This window comes from Lygodium microphyllum, chromosome 19, assembly GCF_053477565.2.
Source record: "Lygodium microphyllum isolate KBCC chromosome 19, Lygodium_microphyllum_v1.1.10, whole genome shotgun sequence".
Lineage (NCBI taxonomy): Eukaryota > Viridiplantae > Streptophyta > Polypodiopsida > Schizaeales > Lygodiaceae > Lygodium > Lygodium microphyllum.
The window spans coordinates 137965585-137988342 of NC_141153.1; the positions used below are offsets into that span (position 1 = coordinate 137965585).

The 22758-nt window shown below is 41.7% G+C and overlaps 1 protein-coding gene across 10 annotated transcripts in view; it reads right to left on the bottom strand.

Annotated features, from left to right (window-relative positions):
- LOC148020431 (Spc97 / Spc98 family of spindle pole body (SBP) component) overlaps positions 1-22758 on the bottom strand; it is a 117898-nt gene that overhangs the window by 13635 nt on the left and 81505 nt on the right. For 8 of the 10 annotated variants that reach the window (XR_015694963.1, XM_087700732.1, XM_087700735.1 and 5 more), the window contains 2 exons: positions 7995-8080; positions 1469-1568 (listed from right to left, as the gene is read on the bottom strand). Coding sequence is in view for 7 of the 10 variants with exons in the window: in XM_087700732.1 (XP_087556858.1) it covers positions 1469-1568; positions 7995-8080 (186 nt within the window). In the remaining 3 variants the exon portion in view is untranslated. Of the gene's footprint in view, positions 1-1468; positions 1569-7994; positions 8086-22758 lie in introns of all 10 variants that reach the window. The other 2 variants (XR_015694964.1, XR_015694965.1) reach the window with 1 other exon arrangement.

The window sequence follows — 22758 nt, forward strand, 5'->3', positions numbered from 1 at the left end:
TGCACATGGCTCTAAACCATGTGATGAAGAGTACAACAGGTGGCCAATACAGGCCGTACAACAAGCCTTACATTATTAGCACCCCACGCCATCAATCTACTTATCTAGGTTGACCTTATACTTTGACCCAGTGGGGATTTATTAATGGAATTGTTCTTTTCTCTAGGAAAAAAAAAAGGCCTCGCCATTTCCACAAGAAGTTACAATTTTAATCTCGAATTGTTAATGCGCGTGGCATATAAACCATGTGATGGAGAGTCCAAAAGGTGGTTAGTACTGACCACAAAACAAGGCTTATATCATTAGCACCCCATGCCATCAATCTGCTTATCCAGGTTGACCTTATACTTTCTAGCCACATCTACACTTCACCCAATTTATCTCTCTAAACCGTTTACTATCTCAAGACCTATCTCAAGACCAATCAGATACTAGAAGGATAAAATGGCCCACTCTATCAGAATCCTGCAAAGAGCATACGGCTGCATTTCAGCATAAGTCCATCACATCTGCCACTCGCATCCAATTGTTTTTGCTCTATTAATCCATCAAAAACTGGTCTGTCTGTTTTTTCAAGAGCAGGTTTGCTAAACAAAGTTATTGACATTTCCAAAGCAATATTCATTTTGTTTCCGTTTCTATATACATTACCTCATTTCTAAGAACTCTAGTTACTGGGAACTTCCAAAGCTGAAATTTTCCATAGGTTTCATTTCTATTTCCCATTCACATCTTTCTCTCTTCAACTATGCTGTTGATGTAGCACAAAATGCACCCGTAACTGCCCTTTTAACTGATTGAGATCAGAAAGTAGCAAGGATTTTCAATCAATGAGAAATAGAAACATGTTTCAGTATTTATCATGAAAAAGCCATCATTGGGTGACCTTGCATGCATGTATACCAGAGTGCAACAGCAAGCTATGTCCGACCTTACAACTGACCTTGGGTTTTACTTGTCTGTAGTGAAGCTTTACAGTGCTTTTGTAAAACCTCTATCATGTTTTGTTCAGTATTTTACCCACACATTCACATTATTTTGATATTTATATATACCAAGCAGGAAAGAGTCAAGAAAAATGTCTGTTAGGCACCTCAACCTAGAGCATACCAGCACTGAATCTGGTCGGCTTTTGAGGGATGAAACTAAAAGTATATAACTCCTGGTTTGTATGTTAACTATAAAAGTAACATAAGAAACAAAGTGAAATAGCATTACAGACTGCCTAATTGGCTGTTCACTCAGCCCTTGAATTAAACTTCTTTTGTTAGATCTTTCTTGTCCTATACATGTCTCATTCTGTATCTCTACTCGTGAATATTTTTTTAAGGTGCTCATTAATAGGTTTTTCTGTTCTTTGAAACAAAAAGGTATACCTATGTATAATTCATGAGTCTACTAAACACAATGCGCTGGGGGATTATGGGGAAACAAGAAAAGAGAAACAAAAAAAGAGTCTAAAACCCACCTCACAATATAAGGCATACAAAAAAGTGCTCCATGAATTATGCAGCAATTGTGCCTCTACATAACCTTGCAAAGTGGTGATAAAATGAGCTATCTGCTGCCTGTCAAACAATAAAAGACAAACCTATTGTTAGCATACAGTGGCCTGAGCATGTAAAGTTTACAACATAACAGCAAAAACAAACTACGAATCTTCACTCCCTTTCCACCCCACAAGGTAGGAAAACATCAAAATCTGAAAAAAGCAGTAACAAGAAAACCATTCAAGAGAAGACACACCCAAAAAAAGACAATGCAGAGCAAAGGTCTGATGGTTCAAAGAATCAACATAAGGATATTTAAGCATACAAAACACATTGCTGGATGGGGCCATCTTTACTCTTCACACAGATACAGAGAAAGTTCATGGATAATGTGTCCTAATGTAAACAGGAAACGTGGAGTGAGTTAGCCAATCAACACCCCTTCCTCTCCCCTTTTCACCTCAGGTTTCCTCCTGACATGGGCATAATACCTGTAATAGAGAGTAACATAGGCATCACAACTATCAAATGATCATTATTCCCAAACCTGGAAGTCCACAACCTCTGCTCTATGACAAAGCAGTGCTCATTATTGTAGCAATAGAGAATGGATCTTCATGACCCACTTGTCGTCAGATAAATCATTTCCCCCCATCCTCTCGCAGCTTCGAGATGACTGTACCTAGGGTTCAGTCCCCTCTATGAGAACTATTGCTTTTAATGAGTGGTCCTTTTTGGAAGGCTCACTTCTTAGGTTCCTGCATCCCCATATTGGAAGAAAGCAGAGCTTTCTGACTGTCTCCATGTGGCACAAAGTGCAGAGGACAGCCATGATATAGCACGAGATGGTCTGACAGAAGGGTTGTGTGAAAAGCCAATCTGGAGGTCCATATTCCATGTCACATGTAGCTCAGAGGGAAGAATGTGTCAAAGTCCCAAGTGTAAAGAAATGTCTCTCCTTTTTCTCATATGCTCAAAGTCACCCTGCATGCTATCCCATCTTCTCCACAAAGTGTATGAATGGTCCATGTCAAGATCCTAAAGATTTCTGTCATGTATATATCCTATGCCTCAATAGCATTGTCATTTCTCGTTGTCCAAATCTAAAACCTTCAAGCAATGATATTAGCAATCAACGCCAATCTTTGGCAATGTTCCACAGTCACACTATCTATGAGGACTCTGGTGTGGAAATCAAACTCAGCCACTGTTTGGAAATAAGAAAAGACAAAACTTTCTCAAAGCCACATGTTAGGCCTCTCTTTGTGACCCATGCTATTGTCCCCCAAGTTATTATCATCATCTTAGTTCTGCAGTGGAAGATATCTAGATGTAGATCTATCTATCTGTTATCTCATTGAAGGCTTAGACTTCAAATTTCCACCATATATGTTAGGCCTTCCATAAATTGATTGAGGCAGTTATGCTCCACAACAAAGGGGCAGTAAACGACATGAGTAATGTTTTCAAAATTATTTGGTGACAATATTGCATGCATCAGCTAGGGTTATGGTTTACTAAGATACTCTGCCTCTGAAACTTCATTGTTAGGGTTTAATAGATAGCAGTCCAACATTGAGATGTACTTGAAATTAGGGTTAAGTTCTAGCAGACAACCCTAGGTAGTGAAACTAATAGACTCCAAACAACTAGAGAAAATGAGGACACTAATGGGCAATGTCACAAAGAAATGGAGGAGAATGAAAGTCTCTTCTATAACTTTAAATGCCACAATGGCCCACAAGCACTCTTGAAAGGATGCAAATCAAATCAAAAAGAGGGAACTTAGTGCTTCCAACCTAGCTGCTATCTAGGTTGCCTTAAAAAGGGTGGTACAAAGCAGTGCTAGTACAAAGTGGAGGCCTCTCAATGTTAGTTACAAACCAAGAGTTCCTTAAAAAGCACATGCTCTTAAGGATTGAAAACCTTTCCTTCCCAATTGCATGACAAACTTTGCTTCTCACATCACCTTGCATATCAAGTATGTTACTATTATGTAGAATGCATAGGATGTTGATGGAAATGTGGTGGGCGCAATATAGGTTGAGAGAGAATGTGTGTATTTAGAACATCACAAGATCATGCCAGCAGTTAGTAACAAAACAATGTAAAGCATAAATAAGAGCAATGAGGACAAATGGAGGATCAACACCAAAAGTTCAGAGAAAGACCTTCAACATTCCTTGCAATACCAGTGAGCTGAACTGTACTGCCCCTGCCAAGCAGTCCCCCCTGCTTGCTGGAAACATGTGACGCAACAGACAAGATTGACATGCCAATTGTTGGCTCAATCTGCTGCCTGCTTCTCTGCCAACCCTGCTGCCTACCACCTCAAGATCTACCTGTCCCTAACCTGCCTATTTGATCACCCCTTTAGCCACCTCTCAATCAACCCATCATTCTGCACTTCAACCACCTGTCAACCAGCCTGCCATTCTGCCTGCCCCTCTGTTGTCTGCCCCCCCACCACCAGTCTATCTCCTTCTGCCCCCCACCATTCTGCTCAACAATACCACCAGTCAGCTGTCCATTCCCCTTTCCACCTACCTGTCTGCCATTCCTGTACACTTGTCTAGCCCACCCAACCACTTCCCCCTTGACATAGGCACTCCCTTCCATCTAACCTCTCACCATGGACATGTCTCCAGCCTGCTCTTCCACCCTTGCGGCCTTTGTGTGATTCCTCACCCAACCAGCTTCCATTGCCCCTTTTCCTGCACAGGCATTGATGTACCAAAGTTCCACTCCAGTCAACCAAGAAGTGTCCCTATCACAAACACATGGAGCTAGTGTGTTGCTGGAGATTGCAGCCAGTCCACCACATAGTTGCCCGAAACTTCGCCCCGCAATGCGTTTCAGGACAACTGTTTCGGATAGGTAGGGTAACTCACCCAATTTCATGACAGGCTGCTCATTTCGCCTTGCTCCATGCAAATTTCACCCTGTTTCGTCTACTCTCCACTGTCTTTCTCAGCTGATCACTCTCCCTACCTACTGTTTGCTTCCCCCCCTTTCACATTTGCTACTATCTATAGACTTGAAACCATACATTCCTCTATTGAGCTAAAAATTCATTACCCATTGATTAGCTCTTTCAAACAACCCCAAAAAAACAAACGGGGAGCGGTTTTAGAGAGTTTCTATGTCCCACATGCAAAACCCTAATTTGGGAGGATCCTTCCACATCTATAAATAGACCCACCTATGAGGCTTTGTGCACACGTGAGCTTTATAGGGACAAAGTTGCAGAGCTAGAGATGCAACATTTGAAGACTATTTGGCAAAAATATGACTGCACTATCTTATGCAATGGATGGACAGATGTGAGGAGGAATGTGTATAGCATCTTGGAGTCCTAATGCAAAGGTACCAAGTTCTCCCATGCCATAGATGCATCAGCAACAGGGACAATGATTACAAGTGATTACATCTATAGACACATTAGGACTGTCGGTTTTGAATATTGGTGCAAAAAATGTAGTGTAAGTTATCACTGACAACAGTAGTAACTGTGTGGCTATGGGTGCTTTGTTAGAGAGAGATTTCTCTATTATCATGTGAACTCCATTTGCATCACATTGTTTGGATCTACTCATGGAGGATTTGGAAAAGATTGGATGGATAGATGACCTCTTTAATACAAAAAAGTGATTTGGATTTTTTGAAGCCTTCACCCACTCATTTTGTTTATATGTTTATTCTTGCGGAGAGACTTGTTAGAGTCCGTCCGGCCTCATAAGGACGGTTGTCTCTAGGAGGTGGGCTGCATGGGATGAGAGGCCTCAGCCAAAGGCTTTGAAATTTATTAGAAATGTCATGGATGAGACTTATTGGGAGGATGCGATTGCATTGATGAAATCTCTGACTCCCATTTACATAGTGTTGAGGATCGCTGACATGGAGAAAATACTCTATGCCTCTTATACAAGCATTTGGATAAGATTGACGAGGCGTTGAACAAAAACATCTTCTCTCAAGATAAGTACCCCAATGACCATTCATACCACAAAGCAACTATTCTACGGAGTAGGAGGCCCCCACAACTCGGCTCACATAGATAGAGAGCGGACACTGACTTTTTCACTGCTACATGACCAAGTATGGCACATACCACTACTACTACCAAACAACCTACAAGAATACATCATCATTGGATCTCATCTTCTATTGGTGTCCCTTTGGATGGAGCAATGGCACTCAGCCCATCTAGGCACCCAATCAACCTGAACAAAGACCTAGACATCCACACCATAGACAAATTAGAGCCATCATTGAGTACGAAAGGAGACAAATGCGGAGACACCTCAGCCATGCAAAGATTTACCTCCTTAGAGGACAAACATCTCATTGATAGAGAGATTCATTTTTCTACTTTTACTTTTGGATCATTGACATGTTTTTTTTTATAGGAGACTATTTCACTTTTCAGTCTCGTTCCAAATGAGAAACACACCATCACTGTTTATACTGCCTTGGTCTCATAGGCCACATTGGCCTTTTAGATATGTTAATATACTCTCTCTCTCTCTCTCTCTCTCTCTCTCTCTCTCTCTCTCTCTCCATTTCCAACATGCTGCACCTATGTTGTATTATCAAGCAAGTCACCTTGCAGCCATCCATGCCTTAGAGTTAATCTGGACAGTTGGTGTGATCTTCTTCCCAATCTTATTTGTGTTTTTATCATTTCAGGTGAACTGTGCTGCTGCTGCCTTCTTCGTCACACAGATTTCAAACTGTTGCTCCATATTCAGGATCTGCTCAAGTCTGGCATCCACTGCTTCAGCCACATCTAGACCAGTACTAGAGACACAAAGGTTCAAGGCCCATCAATTCCATCATCTTCATGTTCATTATTCATTCATTAGCATTCAGCATTCTACAAATTGTGTTCTACATGGTTTCAAAAATATTGCATTTCTACATTTGCCATACCACTTTCTTTACATGGTATCAGAGCAGGGCCAAAAGGGTTACAATAATGGCAGACAAGCAAGTGGGAAGGAAAACAAACAGGTAGCTGGTGGTAGTGTTGGGAAGAACGGTGGAGGGCAGAAGGGCAGGCAGAAGGGTGGGCAGAAGGGGAGAACCCAATGGCAGGGGGCAAACAGGCCAACAGAAGAGGGGCAGGCAAAATGGCAGGCTGGTTGACAGGCAGTTAAAGAGTGATTGAACAGGCAAATCGGTGGCAGTTAGCAGTTGAAGAGGCAGGTTGCACAGTTGATGATAAGCAGGCAGCAAGTTGACCTGACAATTGGTGCACATTCTCTCTCCAAAGTTTGTGTTTTTCTGTCATGTCCTGTTTCCACCAGCACTGGCAAAATTCCACTCATAGGGTTGTGAACTTAGCTTTTGTATTTCTTTTTTCCCAAGAAAGAAAATCCAATTAACAGATCTCCTCAGGACATTGTATCTTAGGGCGAAGTATTATATACAAACAGCCCCTATAAGGGACTTCCTTTTTAAAAAAACACAACAAACGGGGCAGTCCGTGAGCTTCCTCTTGCTATTTCATTGCTCCTTAACTGCTCACATACTTGCTTCACCCTCTTGCCCAAGTTTCCAGCGATTACGAAAATCAACACTATCCACTCACTCGGCTCTATGGATAGACAAGTCCGACATCTCAAAGGAGCCCCTAGACTGCTTTTGCTCAACAAAAAAGCAATGCAGTTGAGGCTAAATACAAAATTACAAGATCAAGTATTAGTGATATACATCCAGCAGATTCTACTCTAGGCAACCAACAGGCAGCAAGGAGCAGCACAAGACACATAGGCTACGGCCATGGCAGCAGCACTATGTGACGACCCAGCAGTCAATCCACCTGTCAGCTGTCAACCAGTCCAAGTAGTAAGAATGGCAATCTTGGTACATGTACTTAGGGGGCAAAGAAGTAGCAACTACCATTACCTTTCCCACTTATGCTCTCTTGCTTCCAGCCCTCTGAATGATTACAGCATACTCACATGGAACTCCATTCTGTGGTCACCGTTCCCATTCCCATTCCACAAATATGCATATTTAATAAAACTATGTTAGGGAATATATGGGTAAAATCCTACCTTTGCTCACTTCTTAATGATATGAAAGTGTTGTGCATTGCTATGTTGAAATAGCTTTATATTTTGGGCCTAATATCATCTTATGCTGCAAATTTTGTCAATAAAACATACTGACATGGTGTTCCTAAATATATTTCCTGCTTTGAGCAGTGTTTAAAGCACAGATGCATTGTACACTTCGATGTGTAGGGTGTGTAGGTTCTTGTGCTCCATCCTCAGATTTACTGAATTCACCATCTTACGTTTTAAGCTAACAAGCATTGTTCAACATCCAAGTGAAACCAGCCTCCCAGCACATCAACTTCCATACTGCATGTATCCCACTCAACATTGAACAATAACTTTTTGAACATTTAAGATTGTTGTAACAAATAGAGTACAACATGCCTTGTGACAATACCAACTCCACATGTACCCAGAATGCAAGAACATAGTCACTAACCTGAACAAAATCAGCACACGTATCCGTTTTTGTCTATTTTGAACACCTCCATTTTTTGGCATGCCTTTGGAATGACGTGATAGAATCTGCCCTTCACCATGAGAACAACTATGACAATGCTTTAGAGGAAGCATGTAGCATACGAAAAGTATCAAAGCACCAAAAGAAAATAGAAAGGGGAACAGCAACTTGTAACCCCCACAAGTTAACATAAGCAACGTGTTTATCTTGTTTTAGTGAAAGATCCTATCTTACCTTTGCAAAAAAAAACCAGCCCAACAGCCCTAAGAAATATAGTTACTCCTGAGTGAGAAACAAGAAACATGGAAAAAGTAGACCCTTCTTATGCAATGTCTGCTCTAAGAAAATTACATAGCCTTAATGCAACAGTTGGGAAAAACCTTAACAGTAGTTGCTGGTCTCTTACATCATACAAGAGATGCTTTTTGAAAAATAAAAGAGCATGCATCCAGAACCACTGCACCTTAAAAAATGTGGTCCAATGGACTGGACAAGCCGACATATAACCTCAAAGAAAATAATATACGTTAAGACTTTCCCAATTTTGGGTATCTAGAGATGTGTGTCCAATTTTTTAGGCAAATTGGTAGTTCTCCAAAACTTGTGCCATTTCAACTCCTCTGAGAAAAGATTCAGGTTGCTACCTCAGATATACTACCTCGGGAGATGAGTCCTTGTGCTTGCCATGGAGTTTCCTAGCACAAGCCAGCAAGGAACGCCCACTCTTCAACACATTAGAGCGCTTTAAAAGGTGTGTTTGATTATATTAGTGAAAATCAAAGCAGTACATGGGCCCACAGTAAGCTGCTGCTAAAGCATTACATCAAAATATATATACACATCTCAAGGAGGTCTGGGAAGAATGGGCAAGAGAGATGCCAAAAAAGGCAGGGATAGCACCATTGGAGATGTCCATCTCATAATGAGACCAACAGGCCATGCTGGACCCAGTGTAAACAAACTACTGCAAAAGCTGCTCCTAGCCATAGTTGCATGGAAACTGGTTTAAACCTACTTGATGTTTCCTAAAAGTTTGCTTCGTAAGGGTGTTCATTAATATAGAGTTTTTCCTCCTCTTGGGAAAAGGACATTTCCCAAATATCCCGCCCTCCAAAAAAAAAGAAAGTATTTAGTTTTACATAGGAAGAAATTAACTTTAGAGATTGTGTTTGAAGTGTGGACTTTGGCTCCACAGGCTAATGTCTGCTATCAACACATTAGTGTGGACATTGGCTCTAACATAGGAAGAAATTAACTTTAGAATTTGTGTTTGAAGTATGGACTTTGGCTCTACAGTCTAATGCCTGCTATCAACACACTAGTGTTTATTACTTATGCCTTGGATGTTTGAACATTGAAGTGGAGCCACTAGTTGACACTTCCATCAATATTCTAGATCTTTGAACTATCCTGTATATTATAATAGTGTTTGTCTTCAGGTCATGAGTCATGACATATTTGAAATGGTAATTGCAAGTCTATAAGCTTTCAATTTCAACATTGGAAATTCGTCACTACTTGTGTAGGTAATCAATGAATAGGTTTATCTATTTGCATGTTAAAAGAATCTAAATTCTAATTCCATCAATTCATCAGATGCATGTAGGAAACATTTTTCAAACGTATTACCTAGACATTTCTGAAACTCATGGCTACTATCCTCCAAGCATCCTTGCACGAGTGGATAATGGAAGACTAGAGATCCACTAGGTTAGCATAGGCAAATCTTTATGAGGGGTCATTCTAGAGCAAACCGTGGCCCTATGCCAAGCAAGGTGATCCCAACACCTGAGGTGACCACCCAACCACTCTCATCACTTACAGATCTGAGCCATTCTTGCCTGCCATAAGAGACCCCTACCAAAACACTTCAAACCCCCTATGGTAGAGGGCCTGATGCAATATCTATGAGGGAGATATTGGGATGAGCAAACAATTCTTCAAAGAAAAGAATAATTCTATCAAAATAAATCCTCAACCCTTTCAAGTCCGCCTTTACATGTAGATGAAGGTGAGGGTATCTCTTCCAACACTTCTCCTCAAGATATGGGGTCTTCCCACAATAAGAACACCTAAGAAACATCAACCTAGACCTATCTCCTTATGATGGGCATCCTACTCCAAAATCATCGGTACTAACTCCACCTAAGTGATGATATCCTACATTGTGAGAATATGCAAATGCTCATTGGCATCACAAAGAAAACATGAACGCTAACAAAACAAAAAAGAACACATGAATACAAGAAACTCAGAATGAATGGGCAATGGAATCCATAAGATCAAGCATGAGATGTGCAGTACAATAATAGCAGGGCACTAGCACAATGAGTGCTAAGAATGAAGTGGAGCATATAAAGAAGCCTTGATACAAGACACAAGACAATTAAAGGAAACCCAAAGCCTGGAGCCAAGACACAAGACAATTAAAGAAACCCTAAAATAGACCACCAATTGCCTTTGTCTGACAGCCAACAAAAGGCTAAACACAGTGCCTAAAGCCCATGATTCATACTAAACTAACACCCTCTCCCTGGTGATGCATGATCAAGACCATTAAAAATCATGGGAAACATGCAAGCCCCTAGTGACCACCACTATGTCCCGTACCACAACAGTGATCTACCAGGAGGTATCACATCTCTTGGGCGATCAAGCCACCACCCAAGTGCCTTGGAAACACACTGATCTCGATGTAGATCATACTCCATCCTTGATCATAGAAAGTGCAAATAGTCAAATCTTGATACTTGTCACACTCATAACATGTAGAAGCCCATGTCCCTTTTCTCCCTTGGGCCCACCACAAGTAAGCTTGTCCCCCTACTCCACTCCCCCCCGCCCCCCCCCCCCCCCCCCGCGAAAAAACTTTTACCTCTAACAACAAAATGTGGATATGCTCTAGGAGGATCAGGTATGAGGTGTATGTGTGCTCTATGTGCCATGTGCCCTGCATTGTGCATTGTGCCCTGTGCACTAATTCGTGCACTAGTGCACCGTGCAGTGCATTGAGATGGTGAAAGTGCAAGATATCCCAAGGGTGGTATATATTAACCAAGGTGCAATGCAAATGAATTAATGCAGCTACTATATGGATGGATGCTAGTGCACTACGCGCATGTGCATCATACACTGTGCATTGTGCACTAAGTGGTGTCTGGAGTTAGGTGTAGGTGCTGAAAACTTTCAGTGTGAGGTGTAGTACACAATATGTATACTAAGTAAGGGTGACAGGCATAAATGGGAGTGCCTGATGGGTATGTGCATGGTGCAACCACATGCACATGTGCACCATGCACCATGCACCATGCACCATGCACTATGCAGTGGTCTATGTACAAGTGCACTGTGTAGTGCACTCATAGGAGAATAAGGTGGTACAATAGTGGAACGTGGGTTACTCAATGACGGTGCTCTAAGATAGATGCAAGAACTAATGGAGTGTGCTATCTATGTGTTGTGCGAGCTTAGACCAGTGCATTGCAACGTGTCCATTCTTCCTTCCTTACTCCCCTTTGCTCCCCCTTGCAAACGAGGCAAGCATTGGCCGAGAGAGAGAGAGAGAAGAGACAATTTACAGAAAAAAAAAAGAGAGGAGAGATAAGTAGCAAGTGCATAAGTGCCCATCTATTTTCCATGCACTAGGTTGGTGTGCACCAGTGCATGTGTACGTGTGCATTGTGCACTGAGCAAGGGCTCATGCACAGGAGTGCTATGCAAGCAAGCTAATGTCCTAACAAGCTAGAGTATGGGTGTATTGTGCCATGGAAAATCTAGGTGAAGGTAGGCAAGTGCATTAATTGTTACTTGTGTGTGCGTGCACTAGGTACGTGCACTCTGCACATGTGCACTATGCATTGTGTTACAATGGATGCAATAGTGCACTGTGTAGTGCACTAATGAATAATGAGGTGGGGAATGCAACAATGGGATTGTGCACTGGATGTAAAAAATACAATGGTGAACTATGTGCATGTGGCTGTGTGGGGATATAGTGCACTAGGGTGAAGTGCACTATCGTGGGTTTAGCGCATAAGATTGGTTCACTAGGATGGAATCCTTGTGCAAGTGGTTAAGTGCAAGGTTTTAGGATGGTACATAGGGCACTATGGAGTGCCTCGTCCTCTCTTTCTCCTACCCTTAACATCCCCCCCCACCCCCCCCCCCTAAACATAGTGAGCATCGATCAAAAGAAAGAAAAGAGGCAAAACGTCAAGCACAATAGTATACAAGGCAGGATTGTGCATGTGCACCTAGGTAAGTTATATCATGCAAAACAAGACTTAGTACGCTCAATGAGTTTAATATTGTGTCCTAGTGCGAGGTGTCATGCATGTGTGCACTATACGCCAGTGTATGTGTGCATTGTGCAGTGTGGAGATGTGGAGTGCATTGTGAAGCACCTTCCTTCTTCTTTCCCTTGTTCTCTCCTTGCAAACAAGGTGGTATTGGGCAAAAGAGACCTAAGGACTACACGCGAGTTACTCTACACTAGGTGCAAGGTGTTATATGCACAATATGTGTGGAGGTACATTGTGCACATGTGCATGTGCACAAGGTTAAACACTTGTAGATGTTGCTTTCCTTTCTCCTTCTTCCCCTTGTTTCCCCCTTACGAATAAGGTGACCTCACATAGACAAAGGAAAGAGGAAAGAAGTCCTAGTGTATGCCCATGCATGCACTGAGTGTTGTGCACATGTAAGTGCGCAGTATGCACTATACCGGATGTGATTTTATAGACAAGCAAGGAATTTAATGCACCTCATTTCCAACAAACTTAATTAATTAGCCAAGAATTTAAAATTAATATGACAATCAATCAAGGATGCAACTAGGCCGCCTCCCTCCCTTCCCATTAAATCTTCTCTCCACCCCCCCTCATGAATAGGGTGGGTGTCAAAGAAGCTAGGGTATCAAGCGGAAACCCCCCCCCCCCCCCCCAAAAATATATATATATCTTTCTTTAATGCACAATAAACTCCTTGCCAAGCAAATGCTATTGAGCTAAAAATTCATTAGCTTTTATTACACGAGCCCCAATACGCAACTTAATTATTGAATTTAACCTTTTATTTAAAAAGAAGCCTGGTCCTAGAGAGTTTCAATGTCCCATATGCAAACCCTAATTTGGAGACCACAAACTTTCCATAAATAGACACACTACCCTCCCACTCAGGCAATCTCGTTTTTGCAGATTGCAAGTGCTATAGCTTTGCTATTCACACACCACGTGAGCAGAGGACATCTCAATCGAAGCTGCCCCATAATGTGTACCATCATTTGGCGCCTATTTGCAGCCCTCACTTCACTATCTTCTCCTCATTCCGTTGCCGCCTGCTGTCCACTTTCGCCTAGAGACTGCATTTACAGCCTGGTAACCACCTGGAGGCTATGTATACTACACTGTTGACTCTTTCTACAACTAGCGATACCTCCTAGGGCTGCAGTTCAATCAGCTGGCTACCGTCTTGACTGCCACATCATCACAGATCTGTGTTTTCCTGATCAGGCTGCTGTTATAGCCTGTCACATCATCGCGAGCCTACTATGTTTGCAGATTTTCTCTTTCCTCTGCATGTTTGACACTAATCCAACTGCCTACTCCTGCATTTGCTGCTGCCAGACACCTAGGTAGGCTGCCTTGCTATGTTTTGGGATACGTCGAAGTACGACACACTCTCTAACGCATACTCTCTGCCTCAATCCTTCAAACACCAGTTTGAGGGTTAGTTGAAACCAGCCTTCCTTCCGTGCATGGGTAGTAAATCCCTAATTACAACTTAATTACAGCAACAAACAATAAATGCAAATCTGAAAATACAAATTTACCTACTGATCATGGACAATGCACACCCGATTGGCCCCAAAATTGGCGCCCCTTTCGGTATTTCTTTAGCTTTATTGAAGAAGAAGTTGATTTACAATGGGATTCTCCCGATCCCCTTCACGATCCAAACTCCCCTTGCTGTCCAAAGTGACCAGCAAGTCTTCAATCTGATTTGCCCCTTAATTCGGCCACTTAATTAGCCTTCACCCACTTCATAGACAATGGAAATGCCCCAAATTCAATGGCTGGCTAGTCCTCCACCTAAATTTAGTTGAAATTCACCTTCAACCTTGAAAAATCCAAGTCTTGAAGCTTCCTTTTTTTGCACGCTTCCCGAGGCTTCTGCTAAACCCTAATTTCTGCTATAAATTAGGGTTTACCACAAAGAAAGTTACAACTTCTCAACCTTCAAGGGTCCAAATGCTGAGATCTTCGAAGCAAGGCTATGAAATGGCTGAGAGATGAGAGAGAAAACTGTAGAGAGAGAAAATTCAGAGTTTTGTCGCGAAGAATGACTGAAAATCTGTCAAATGCAGCTGCTGCCCTGCTACAACAGCATTCAATGTTGTCGCCTACGGCTAAGACATCCAAATCAGCTCTCACCTTGTACCTGGATGCAATAGTCCAACTGTGAAGGGTCCAAATCTACAATCGCCTCCTCAAAACTCACTTGTGGCTGGCTGCAATGGCTAAAAATAAACTGGCCATGGCTGCTCACAGCTCTCCCACATTTGCTACAGCAAGAATGATCTCGTTTTTATCTCTTCTTTAGCCTTTTACCAGCATATATGGGCAAGTTGGCCAAGTTGCAGCCTTCCCAAATGGTTTTTCCCAACATTATCCATCATTAAATATTAATTTTCAGCCTTTAATTACTGAAAATTAATATAATAATTATTTCGATGCCCAGAAAAATAATCTGACTAGCCAATAATTAAATTGGCTAGGCATCTTCCACTCCCGAGTCTCTCTTTTGACTATTAGATTAGCGTTAGGTACCATTAAATGCCACATCTCTAGTGTCACCAACCGACACTTATGGCCAAATGAATGACCTAAGCCAACAATTAGCACTAGATACCACCAAGTACCTATGCAACATAGCTTATAGCAACTTTTGCCTCTGACATCCCGTGATTTTCTTGGGTCCCGTGCTCGTATATTTACTCTAACCCCAATTGCACCTCAACATTTACTTAATCATGTGATTAAAAATTAATCCACATGTTAAGTGAGGTTTCAAAAATACATTTCCTCATGACATTAGTAATCCTTCAATGCATAGTGTGTTTGCTGCATAAGCATTGTATTAATTCAAATTTATTCAGTTTCTTATTCACCATGTTCATTGCCTTTGAATTACCTTAGCCCTAACTATGTTCTTTTATCGGTTTGTTTTAATTAGAGTATTTCTCCACATAGTATCAAAGCTAGGTTCTCTTTCAAGAAACCTAGATCTTAATCTGAAAGCTCTTCTTAAAAGCCAAGAACCACAATAGGTTAGGTGACTTAAAACATATCTACACCAACATACTCCCCAAAAGAGCCAATGCAAGAACCGAGCATGAGTGCCATTCACTACCAACTCTGCAAGGTTCCGACACCACAGGAGATTCCTCTGACTACATTGGTGACTCCATCGATGAGGAGCTACAGCTAACCTTGGCTCACAAAGCTAGGAAAGTCGAAGAGCTATATCGACAAGCTTTAAAACAAAAGCTTTATGCAGAAGGTATATTTGGTTTTTTCTCATTAAATGTAGTGCGCAAGTTTGATAATGTTGCAAGGCCATCGACATCTCCACAAGGGATGGCCCATCTTGGCTCATAAATCTAGGAAAGATGAAGAGCTGCGTTGACTAGCATTAAAACAAAAGTTGCATGCAAAAGGTATATTTTGGTTCTTTCTCATCTGATGTAGTGCACAAGTTTGATGATTTTGCAAGGCCGTCAAGAACTCCACTAGGGAAAGTCCCCCCACTTCGAGAGTAAGATCCAGAGTATGTTTATATTTTCAACTTATCTCTCCTACTCCGATGCAAGGTACACAAGTTTCAACTCATCTCTCCTGCTCCAATGCAAGGTACACAAGTTTCTAATTTTATTCGTTCGTCTATTTCTCTTTCTGTATAGCCTTTGCAGCATTATGGTAGAGACCAAATTAAAGCAAGAGTGCAATATGCAAAATATGGTAGACCCACTCATGTATGTGAATGCAAGAAGGGATGGTAACCCTACTTCTTCCCTAATTTCTTTCCACTTCCCTTATTTCTTTCCATTATGGTTTTAATAGTCAAAATGAGTTTGGTGTATCATCTTCTTTGCATTCACCATCTTCACCTTCATTTCCATTTCATTCACCTAATCAAAATCAACTCAATGTAGCACCACAATTTACAAACCTATCCATCCCACCTACTTCTTCTATTGTACCACCATTACCATTTACAACTTTCACTTTTGCATATTAGTCACCACAAGGTTTAAAAGCACACACCACACCAAGGGGTCCATCGCACATAGGCACAGCCTTAAGGACCTCTTCATCTCTAGTTCCAAGTGGTGCCCATGCACATTTGAGGTGGCTCAATCTCCATCTTGCACACCTTTAGGTCACACCCAATATGCGGTTCCTCCTCCTATTTATGCAAAGTGTAGGTCAACTTGCACCACAGTTTGCCTCCATGGCTATACCTAGTGGACCTACTGGTCACTCTATCATACCCTAGCCGTCATTTGGACAAGGCTTTGATGCTCCAATGCCTCCATCTCCATCACCACCTTATGGAAACATTCATGTTCCAATGCCTCCATTGCCACCATATGGATACTCACAGTCTATTTTTACCTATCCATCACTTCTTCCTACTTATCCACCTCTCTCTTACCCTCATTCATCCAATATCTCCTGGTTCATCTTCCTCATCGACCAAGCATGCTTTCTCAAACAAGACTTGTTTTAACGGGTCTAATTATACCACTTGGTTGAACTTGATGAGACATGTACTTGAGTATCAAAACCCATGGGACCTTGTACATGGATTGAAACCCCGACGTAATCTTGCACTAGTTCCATACTACGTTGTCCACTCTTGAAAGGCTAGAAATGCCTCCACCACAGTCAAGTTGATCCAAGGTGTTCTCCATGAGTCTCACTCATAGTTACAACACATTGACCTAGCATCCGAACGATGGACACACTTAAACTAACCGCTATGCCACTCAAGATCAGACCCATCATATCACACCTAACTATGAACTACAAAATTTCAAAATCACTGACTGGGATGATCTTAAGATCAAGTTGGCTGAGTACCAACGACTTCTCACCAAGTTCTCTACCATGGGGGCTCCTAAGTCCTCGGATGACCAAGTCTCTTTCCAAAGGTTGCATCCCATCCAATCCGGTTGGAACCATCCCATCTAATCTATCCAGTCTAGTCGGATCCATCCAATCTATCCGGTTCCTATTTGATCTCAACTGTTCAAAATAATCAAGGATTACGCACAGACAACAATCTGCTTTTCGACCCTTTTTTTGGTCTTTTTTAAAAACGTTTTCTGAACCTTTTTTTAGGCATATTTGAAAATTTTATTGGGCCCTTTTGTAATGGCCCCCAACCCTTTGTTGGCTCGGACTGTTTATAAACAACCCTCTCCCACTTCAATCCCCACCCTCAAGCCTTCTTACTCAAGCCTCAAGCCTCAAGCCTCCACCTCTTGCTCAAGCTCACCTCCACCTCTTTCTCTTCCTTCTTCTTCTTCCTCTTCCTTCCTCTTCCTCTTCCTATTACCACCTTCTCTTCCTCTTCCTCTCTTTTCACCTCTTCCTCTTCCTTCCAAGTTTCCTCTTTCTCTTTCTATTCTACTTCCTCTCTTTACCTCACTCCATACCACTTTCTCTTACCACATCTTCTTTCACCTCTCTTACCACCTCTATCTATACCTCTCTCACCACCTCCATCTCTCCTACCACCTCTATCTACTCTTGAGTCTTAACTATAGTCTATCACCATGCCTAAAGCCCTTCATGAAGCCTTCTCTCTTCATACCTCACAGCTTGAGAAAGCCACTAATCGCACCAATGCTTATCGTTGGACTTGCAAGTATTGCAGCAAGGTCCAAACAAGTAATGTGATGCAGCTTCTAATCCACTTGTCCAAGATAGATAGAGAATGTGATCCATGCCTGAATATCTTCAAGCAATGGCCGATGAATCATGAGATCATCAAGAAATATTCCCCCATCTCACAAGCATCAAACAAGGTCTCTGCTAGAATGGAGCAAGCTCAAGAGGAGATAGTCTCCCCCAACACATGCATACCCATGGCCATCCCTTCGGCTACATCTATGGCTACTATGGACGGATTCATGGATCCCTCCAATTTTCCTTCTGCTTTGGCTACCTTCGCCATCGCCACCACTCATGGGTCCAAGAGACTGAAGACACAAGCCACACTTGTTGAGGCAACCGGACATGTCTCATACCTACTCTCATTCGTTCAAGAGCTCAGAGCGACAAAGGGATGCAAAAATCTGTATTGCATGAACCATCATCAAGTGCAATCTCCCTTTCCACATTCTAAGACTCGATAGGTAGAAAAAAATGGTGAAGGCTATTGCTGTCATGGGTCCATGCGAGGGGTGGCATGGAGTTACTTGCAACAAGTGCACAAAGAAGCTAGACAAGGAGAGACAGAGAGAGATTCAACAAGTCCCTCAAGCCCCTTCATAATGGTTGGATGAAGTAAGGGTGCTTCATCCTCTCCGATGGATGAAGTGACTGAAAGCAAAGAGATATTATTAATATACTTGTCTCTTTGCCCTCTTGGCACTTACTTCTTGCATGTCGTGGATGCGAGCATGAAGGGGAATAGGACGATCGGCCAATTTATCTATACAAGCACATCCAGTTAGTCATTATAGAGGTGAGTCTACATTCGTAAATATTTTATGTTTTATCTTTTATGTTTTATGCTTTTCGAATATTATTTTTTATGTTTTAAACTTGTATGCTTCTTGAATCTTCAATATCTTCACCTCTCTCTATATCTATCTACACCTCCATTAGTAGAGGCTTGATCTATACATGTTACCCAATTACACATCTCTATCTCTAAGCCATACTATATTCCATGTATCTAGGTAGGACCAAGCAACCAAGTCATCACCAACAATACTTCAAATTATTAGAGAATGGGACGATTGCTTGTGAAGAAATTTTCCTATATAGTATAGACACCTTGTGCCACACATTATCCTGACCTTCTCATGGAGGACATAGACAACTTGAAATGGTTTTAAGAAATAGTGACAAATACAAATGCAATTCTTAATTTCATCACAAAAAATGTAAAAATACTTCCACATATATAGTGATGTGGAATCAAAAAAGCCATCAAAAACTCACTTTACTGTCATATGGGTGATCCTTGAGTGCCTCTATAGCATACAAAGTAAGTTGCAAAAGTATATGGTATTGAAGGAATTCGAGCATGGATAGATGAGGAGCCCCTAGCAAGCATGGAAGAGGGCACAGCCATTCAATGGTTTTGCCTGAAAGAATTATTTGAGCAAACATACAAGCCTTATACATTATGATCACCCTTGTATAAGGTTCTTTGCATAACAGATATGGAGGGCGCCACTATAAACCTTCACTCATTTCATGAGAAGGTTGTGGAAGAGATTGAGGCTTCTACTATTCTTGATGCTACAATTCCACAGTAATAATTTTTTTTGTAGATTTTTCTAAATGCAAGTTCAATCTTTGTTAAATAATTAAACTAATTTTATGCCTATTGGTTTTTTCCATAAATAGTGGCATTGCTGATATTTTGTATAATACCCCGCGACGGGATGGCATCCTCTACCTCGTACAAAAGAGGTAGAAATGGATGAAGAGGCCTATCCATGGCCTAGCAACTCTCTTGCATTACAAAAGCCCTTTCCTTTTCATGGATAATAGCTAGCCTAAGATAGAGATGTTTATCTCCCAAAGGCTTTGCATGATGATGCATGGTCCATTTCTCCAAGAGTAAAACTATAGAGACCAAAGGGAAACAGCCTTTGCTAGCACTATGTGTTGGAAAATGACCTCTTTGATCAAGCCAGTACTATTCTAGTGAAAGTCATTTGGATATTAGTTATCCAATGTGTAAAAGGTGCCTTTAAAAGTGTTGGCTCAAGTAGTTAAAATTTAAATATTATCATTATATTTCTAGTAAAGATTTTTGCTTTTTTTATTGATTTTCACTTTCAACAACTTAAAGTAATTTTGTTAACTTAAACAGGAGTATCCAGCTGATGCATGTTACACAAAATAGTCAACCTATTCTCTTATACACACTAAGATCTGAAACAACCTTAGCACCAAGAAATTACAGCAACTTATCTATTATCGTTTTAACTCGTGTATGCTTAGACACATAAATAAGATACCAATGGCACAACAAGTAATTTTAAACTTGAGTCCATACTTATTTGAATTTAAGAATATAAATTTTTAAGTCATCTCTCAACTTCAATTTTTAGGTGAATGTAGATGAGTTCAAGTTAACAAGAGCCACACTCAAAAGTGTGAATAGAGAGAGAGAGAGAGAGAGAGAGAGAGAGAGAGAGAGAGTATATTAACGTCTCTAAAAGGCCAATGTGGCCTATGAGACCAAAGTAGTACATACAATGATGGTGTGTTTCTCATCTAGAACGAGAAAAAAGATGAAAAACATGCCTATAAGACTGAAAAGGAAATGAAATAGTGTCCTATAAAAGGGAAACATGTCAGTGATCTGAAAGTGAGAGTAGAGAAAGGAAAACTCTCCATCAATGATATGTTTGTTCTCTAGGGAGGTGTATCTCTGCATGGCTGAGGCGTCTCGGCATCTGTCTCCTGTGGCGCTCAATGATGGCTTTAATTTGTCTGTGGTGTGGATGTCTAGGCCTTCGTCCGGGTGGACGTGGGCGCCTAGACCGGCTAAGTGCCACTGCTCTATCCAAAGGGACACCTACAGAAGATGAGGTCCAATGATGATGTACTCCTATAGGCTGTGTGGCAGTAGTAGTGGTATCTTCCATACTCTGTTGTGTATCAATGAAAAAGTCGGTGACTGCTCTCTATCTATGTGAGCCGAGCTGTGGGGGCCTCCTACTTGTTGAGAATCTGTCAATCACACCTTGTGTATGCCCCTTTGTATGGAACAGCTAGGTTAGGAAGATGCAGTTTATTCTAGGAAGAGAGACAGAATCCCATATGCACAGTGGATGAAATGTGTTACCAAGCAATCCTATATAATGATGTACTTGACTATCACTTTTATATCATGATAATGCAATAGTACTTGTCCCTTTCTGTCAAGTCACTGTGTCATTGTCAGTCCTACACAAGATTGTGTTTATGAGTTCAAGTCTCAATCTTGAAACCTAATTCACTTGTGTAACAGTTGTCTTCTTTGTAAATGTCAACATGAGTAGTATCTTCATCTTTCATCCTCCATAGCTTACGCCTTTGCCATGCTCTAGATCCCGCATTTCTAACATGGTATCAGAGCGCAGCTGAGCATGGCTTAGCATGGCTTAGCATGTTTCAGGTCCTCTCTCTGCTCCCTCAGTCTTTCATAATCTCTATCCAGCTCAGCTCAAGTGTTTGACTTAATCTCCAACTCCATTTTCACTCTCTACCCCTTGGCAGCCATAGCCAACTTGCAACCTACCTCTGTTGGAGGAGCTGGATCTCCACTTACAGGGCATATCTTCACTTGCTTCCTTCTGGGAAAGTGTTTCCCTACTTCCAGAGCTTCTTCTTGACACATCAATCACTGACTTTGAGCAAGCATAGCTTCAGCATTGACAATTTTCTCAATCTCTGCCCTGTGTCTGCCATAGCCAAACTGGACCTGCAGTACTTGGAGCCTCCATATCTTCCTCTACAGACCTTAACTCCTCATGTAGCCTTGTACTACAGCCTCTGTACACTCTTGAGGCCCCTGTTACAGCCTCTGGATGTCCACCATGTTTATGGTACCCACACTTAGCCTTTTCTGCGACAGCCTCTGGTGTTTTGCCATGTTTGTGGTATGCCCACACTTTGCAAGTACTGCTCTCACTAAAGCCTCTACACACTTTGTACTTTCAGGTTGTGATTGAGGAGGGGTGTTGAGAATCTGTCAATCACACCTTGTGTATGCCCCTTTGTATGGAACAGCTAGGTTAGGAAGATGCAGTTTATTCTAGGAAGAGAGACAGAATCCCATATGCACAGTGGATGAAATGTGTTACCAAGCAATCCTATATAATGATGTACTTGACTATCACTTTTATATCATGATAATGCAATAGTACTTGTCCCTTTCTGTCAAGTCACTGTGTCATTGTCAGTCCTACACAAGATTGTGTTTATGAGTTCAAGTCTCAATCTTGAAACCTAATTCACTTATGTAACAGTTGTCTTCTTTGTAAATGTCAACATGAGTAGTATCTTCATCTTCCATCCTCCATAGCTTACGCCTTTGCCATGCTCTAGATCCCGCATTTTTAACACTACTCCGTAGAGTTGTTGCTCTACGCCTCTGGAGCTCCAAGAGGAAAAATCCCAAGTATCTCTGATCCTCAAACTGCATGATCCGTCTCAAGGGTCCAAAACCCTCTCGAAACAGATAGTGGTATCTACATCGTATGTCATAATATACAGTGCATCGGCAGATGTAGGGCATAGGCGTTCTTCTGTCTGTATACCCTCCCATCTGCCTGTCTCAATCTTCAGGTGGTGGGATGAGGTGCGGATCTTACCAATAACTGGGCGTAGTCCATGAGGCAGCTATGTGTCCATGCAATTGGGTCGGGTGATGAAACCATCCTCAGATACCTGAAGGAAGTGGGTCTGGTAGTGTGCAATCTTCGTGCCATGGGGCGAGGGGAGTT